Source organism: Podarcis raffonei, chromosome 10 (assembly GCF_027172205.1).
Source record: "Podarcis raffonei isolate rPodRaf1 chromosome 10, rPodRaf1.pri, whole genome shotgun sequence".
NCBI classification, from domain to species: Eukaryota; Metazoa; Chordata; class Lepidosauria; order Squamata; family Lacertidae; genus Podarcis; species Podarcis raffonei.
The window spans coordinates 42,857,943-42,864,082 of NC_070611.1; the positions used below are offsets into that span (position 1 = coordinate 42,857,943).

Consider the following 6,140-nt stretch of genomic DNA (forward strand, 5'->3'; position numbering starts at 1 on the left):
CTTCCCAGAGGCCAATAAGCAAGGTGGAAGGCTTAAAAAGTTCTTTCTGTGCTGGGTTTTCCTGCTGTGAATGGGAGTTTTTAAGCCCTCCACCACGCTTACCAGGCTCTGCAAATGTAGGAGCTGGTGTGCAAAGGCAAAATCATCACACGGAATGGTTCCATGCGTGTGTGTGTCTTCCTGACTTTGTGTGATTTTGCCCTTGCACACCAACCCCTGCATTAAGTTGTGGGCCTACTGTACTTAGACTCTGCTTGTACATGAGGCCTCCCTTGTTCTCTCAGTCAGGGAAGTGATCCACACTCACTTATCTTTAAAACTGCTGTGCCATCAGGTGTTCCCAGACCTTTTACGAGGCCCTAATAAAGTCCCTCTTTCAGTAAGAGTACAGCTCTCAATCATCAGACACTCAAATAAACTTGTTACAATAATAAACTGATGTTTTCTGGGCATGATATTATAATGACAGGAACAGGAGAAACATATTAACAGATAGTGGCTTGAGCTTTCAATTTTGCAACCTGAGTCCACTGAGATGAGGAAAATGAACTCTCAAACAACCAAATTATCCAAACGTATTTCCCCTCCATTTATGAGACTCACAGAACAGGCAGTGGAGTAGCTGGTTACAAAGGATAATAGCCCCCTCTCGTGGCTTAAAAAGGCTATGCAGACGAGTACTGTACAATGAAAGCAGAACAGGTCTGTTAATAAGGATGAATAGAACTCTCTCTCTCTCTCTGTATGTGTATGTGTGTTTGTGTGTGTACACCTGATACATATGAATTTTCCCACTGCCTGTTCTTCTTAAGGTTTCAGGCTGTTGCTCAATTTGGGTGTTGAATCATGCTGAGTTTCTATTACATACGTTGGATTGCAACATAATTCTAATGTTGTTTGTGCTTTACTCTGTTTCTCTCTTTATTCTCCTTTCCACTTGATAAGGATAATGATTAATAGTTACTGCCAAGGCGTACACAGGCCCTATGAGGCCCCTTATTGTCATGGGCCTCATTGACGCTTAAACTGAAATACGATCTCTTCCTTATAAGCCTTTCAGTTTTAGGACTATATCTGCACATTACTCATGATTAGAAAATGCATCTATTTTGGACTTGAAATGAATTGGAAAATCACCACATACTTGAAACTTGATGTGCTTCGGAAACAAAATTCCCCCCATCTTGGCCCCAATACAGATAAAGTCAGTTTCAGTCACATTGAAATCCGTAGCAGCTACCATGAACCTAAGTCAGTTGATTTTGATGCAAGGTGGAGCGCAGCTGCAAAAATTGAAGAAGTGTGAACTTCAAAATAATGCTGCATTTTGCAAACCAAACCAAATTTCTCCCTACTTTAAAGTCTTCCTTTCCCAAGCTCTTAAATAGATGCTCATTGCATTTGTATGTTCCTGCCTGATTCTTTCCATTCTTAAAATTTACCAAAATTTACTGGGGAGCTGCATGTAAGTGTTGGAACCTGAACTCATGATCTGATGTTTTGCAGCCAGAGGCCCTAAGATGCTTAACTCTGCAGGCGAAAGAATCAGCTCACAACTGATAGCCTTGCCAGAAGGTCTAACTCCAGCACCAGTAAATCAGAACAGAGTGAGGGACGTATGGCTCTCCGGGTGTTGTTGGGATACAGTTTACATTGTCTCTGACCATTGTGAATGCAAATTTCTCTCAGCTAAGGAATCAAAGATAGCCTTGGGAGACTTCTCTGCAGTGGCAAATTTCTAGCCCATGGGCCTAATTAGGCTTCCCAGGTCTATCTTGGCCCACAGGGCTACTTTGGCAAAGCCACACCCCTACTGCCTTACACCTGATATAATATACATGTGGACAGATGTCGAAAGCAGGTTTGCCTGTACAGTTTCAAGCATTCACTGATCAGAAGATCATTGACACATTTGCCATTGTAGGCAAATGAAAATGGATTGCTTGACATCATTGTGATAGGTGACTGACAGGTTGACAACCCTGCCCATCTATCACACCAGACCTTTGAGGGCCAGGGAGATAATGATGTGCCCCCACTGGTGAGATTTAGGTGCTCATCCCTGCTTCAATGTGCCTTAGCTGCATTTCTTGATTAGCCAGATGTGAATAACTGTGTGAAAGATGAAATGAAGTACCTCAAATACCAAAAGGGCTAAATATATCATAATAGATGATACATGATACTCTGTCTAGTTTCATGCTACTCAACTACATAGTGGTGTAACTATATCTTTTATTGATGTTTAAGTACTTCTCAATATTTTGTATTATAGGCATCTCAGATGAATATATAATACCCATGTTCAATTTCTATAAAAGTGTTGGGGAACTGAAGATGAGACAAGAAGAATATGCTCTACTCACAGCAATAGTTATCTTATCTCCAGGTACTTTCAGTTTCTCTGTTATTAGATCAACGTGAGAAGAATAAAAATTCAGGTGAATGACAGAAGGATGTGATTTTGATGTCTCATATTAAAAAGTAATTGAAAAACCATTTTGCTAATGCAGTTTAATAATAAAAAGGTATAATTACAATGAACGGGAACTTCATTTGCTACTCATGAGCAGGAGTAAGAATATTGAGCTACAAGGATTTCACTTTAGTTTTTATTTTTATAACTTACAATTTTAGATGGGTTCATAATGCCAGGTCTAGAATTATACAAAGGTCAAAGGATTGCCTGAGCCCTTTTAGTCCAGCTTGATCACTGAGTTCATCCCGAGAAGCAATGTACGTTGTCCCTCATGTTTCAGAAGCTTAACTGACTACAACAGTTGTTTGTTTTTAAACAGCAGTCACTGGGGGCTGTTGATCAGTGGTCCTGTAAATACATAATCAGAATTAATGTCAATGAAACTTGTGACAAGTTTTTACTGGTGCACAACCTGGTACCACAATTGTTTATATGTGAACAACATAGCCTGTAAAGAGAAAACCCATGGATTTCAATTGCAGTTATGAACACTGTAATCTTATGAATTGACAAATGTGAACTAACCCTCATAATTGTTTCCCCCCTCCTTTCCCATGTATCCCGCCCCCCCGTAAATTTGAAACCAGACCGGCAATACATACAGGACAGAGAGTCTGTGGAAAAGCTTCAAGAGCCACTGCTAGAAGTTCTGCAAAAATTCTGCAAGCTTTATCACACAGATAGTCCTCAGCACTTTGCATGTCTCCTGGGTCGTCTTACAGAACTGCGGACTTTTAATCACCACCATGCAGATATGCTGATGTCTTGGCGAGTGAATGATCACAAGTTTACACCTCTTCTTTGTGAAATATGGGATGTACAGTGATAATGAAAAATGGGTTTGAATGTAATCCTAAACACATTTACTTGGAACCAATGGAACTTCATAAACATGTGTTCAGGACAGAGTTCCTTGTTTTGCATTTTTTAAAGCACCAAAAAAAGCACATGTAATAAGTGTTTCTTATGGGAGTTAGAGGTTATTTTCCAAGCATTATGTAAAAGACTTTCACATGGGAAGATGGATTCAGTGCCCTGGCCTCTAAACCTCTTGGAACAAAACTGAACTCCTTCCTGCCCGAAGCAGGCATCCTGTTATACCTTTCGAAATTAAACTGATTGTATCTCACTTTCTTCATTTCAAATGCCTGAGAAGATTATCAAGCTTGTTCATCACATTATACTTATTCTAAATGTTTCATTAATATACAATGTTGTAGCTGTTGTAAGAATTCAGTAAAAATGACTCTGCCCAAACATGTCTTGGTTTAAACGTCAAAATACTAAGTTATGGTTTTAAGTGCTATTTTTTTCTCCTTTCCAGAGGATGACTCTAACAAAAGTGGTGATCTATTATATATTTTGGAAAGTGGTTTGTCGGTCTGTCTGTCCATTCTCTATGCATTTGGACCCCTCTTTGTCACTCAATTTGGTATGACATATCCTGAGATAGAGGATTTTGAAAGTGTGTTTTGCTCTACATTTGAAACTGTCAGGTGCCATGTTGAATCAAGATAGCTGACCAAACCATTCCAAATTTTTCTGATTTGGACATGTATGAAGGTAGCACTGCACAATTTGGTGTGTTGGTTGCTAAGATGTAGGGAGAGGTTTTGATCTATATTTGGATAACTTTGGATGTGGTTTTTGAATCAAGAAGGTAGACTGAATCATTCAAAACTGCACTGATGATATTAACCAAATTTGACAGGAAACTAATAGGACTTTGCACCCGATATCCAAGTTGGGCCAATTCAAGCAGATCTGGGCTTTGATTGAGGTGGAGTCAGCCCTGGGTCAGCCTGGTTTGGGCTGCCTGCAGCAGTCTGGAGTTGTTAGGGGTCAGGGCAGTAGGAGGGAAGAGAGGCATGGCACCTCTGCAAAGAGCAGTGAGGGGCTATTTCCAGCTGGTGACTGGATGGTGCAATCTGGCTCTGCTTTGCCAGCATGTTACCCACAGGGAACACACTGGGGAGGCAGATCTTCGCAAGACTGAAAAACGGGTGACCAAGACTGCTGTTGATGTTTGTGCAACATCGTGGACTTGAAAGATGGAGTCCTAATCCAGCTGCCCATCACAGAAAGTCTACCCTAGCACAATGGCCAGCCAGGACATCTGTGACATTGGTTCAGGGTGAAATACACCCTACAAAGCAGATGAGGAATCATTTGGCTGGGCTAAATCTTAGCCCTAACACTAGATGTAACCAGCTTGAAGTTTGGGACATATCCCAAATACCCAAGTTGTCTGAGCAGAAAGCAAGCATTGCATTCCCAAAACGCCACAGAGTGCCAATAGCCAATTCCCATAGTTGTCAACTTAAGTCCTGATCCTGAGCAGGGCTGGAAAGTGTTACAGACACTTTCTATCTTTAACAAGTCTTTACCACAAAGTATGGTTAACGTGGCACAGCTACCAGGTAAACCTCCTGTTGCCTGGATGATACACATGGAGGCAGATCACATCCTCCTAGATCGGGAAGCTGTGGCACAACATACCTATGTACATTTATCACATGACATGCAACATGTCGCATAGGTGTTAACAGCCTACAAACATCCTAACCATGTGTACTCAGAAGTAAGGTAAAGGTAAAGGGACCCCTGACCATTAGGTCCAGTCATGACCGACTCTGGGGTTGCGGCGCTCATCTCGCTTTATTGGCCGAGGGAGCCGGCGTACAGCTTCCGGGTCATGTGGCCAGCATGACTAAGCCGCTTCTGGCGAACCAGAGCAGCGCACAGAAATGCTGTTTACCTTCCCGTCAGAGCAGTACCTATTTATCTACTTGCACTTTGACATGCTTTCGAACTGCTAGGTGGGCAGGAGCAGGGACTGAGCAACGGGAGCTCACCCTGTTGCGGGGATTCGAACCGCCAACCTTCTGATTGGCAAATCCTAGGCTCTGTGGTTTAACCCACAGCGCCACCCGCGTCCCAGTACTTAGAAGTAACTTCTATTAAATTCAGTGGGGCTTACTTGTAGGTAAACGGGGTGAAGAGGGCAACATATTTCCTTGCATGACACGTTTATATTGGCCCATACAGGTCATCTATGTTGTTATTATCTGTACTTTTAATAGATTTTTGATATATACTGTTTTAATTCTATTAGTGTTTCCTTTCTATTGATATCTTTTCTATGTTTTTAGCATTTTCTATTCTATCTGTCAGCAGCCTCGAGTCCCAGCCTGGGGAAAAGGTGGGATACAAATTACCGGTAATATCAATATCAACATCATCATCATCATTTAGCGTTCTTGCCACCCCAGTGGGTGGTATGGCCCTGGATGGTATGCAACTGGCATTCTAAAGCATCCAATGGACTATGCGGAGAACGCTTACACGTGTAGGCAGTCCGGATGCTCGTTTCCTATCAGGGTAGCGAGTTCCAGCGCAAAATCCTGCGCACACGCTTCCTTGCGATGTGCTTCGCCTGCCTGGTTTCGCCTGCAGCCTAGGAGAGAAGGCATCACCAGGCAGCTCCTCTCTGGCTCCGGAGTCCAGAGCGGCCCGTACCCGGAGGCGAAAAGCTTCGCGACGAAGCGTCTTTCCTCGCCCCACTCTCCTCTCCCAGCTGGGCCCGGCGGAAGCTTCACAGCGGCTTCGGCAGCCGCGACCGCCGCCCGAGGAGGAGCAGGGGGCGGCTGCGGGGCTGGGC

General features: G+C 43.0%; 1 protein-coding gene across 10 annotated transcripts in view; it reads left to right on the plus strand.

Annotated features, from left to right (window-relative positions):
* Positions 1-3,766, plus strand: part of NR1H4 (nuclear receptor subfamily 1 group H member 4) — a 32,282-nt gene extending 28,516 nt beyond the window's left edge. For all 10 annotated transcript variants that reach the window (XM_053406075.1, XM_053406074.1, XM_053406076.1 and 7 more), the window contains 2 exons: positions 2,276-2,389; positions 3,067-3,766. In XM_053406075.1, the coding sequence (XP_053262050.1) occupies positions 2,276-2,389; positions 3,067-3,305 (353 nt within the window). In that variant the 3' untranslated portion in view covers positions 3,306-3,766. The remainder of the gene's footprint in view (positions 1-2,275; positions 2,390-3,066) is intronic.
* Positions 3,767-6,140: the final 2,374 nt, after the last annotated feature.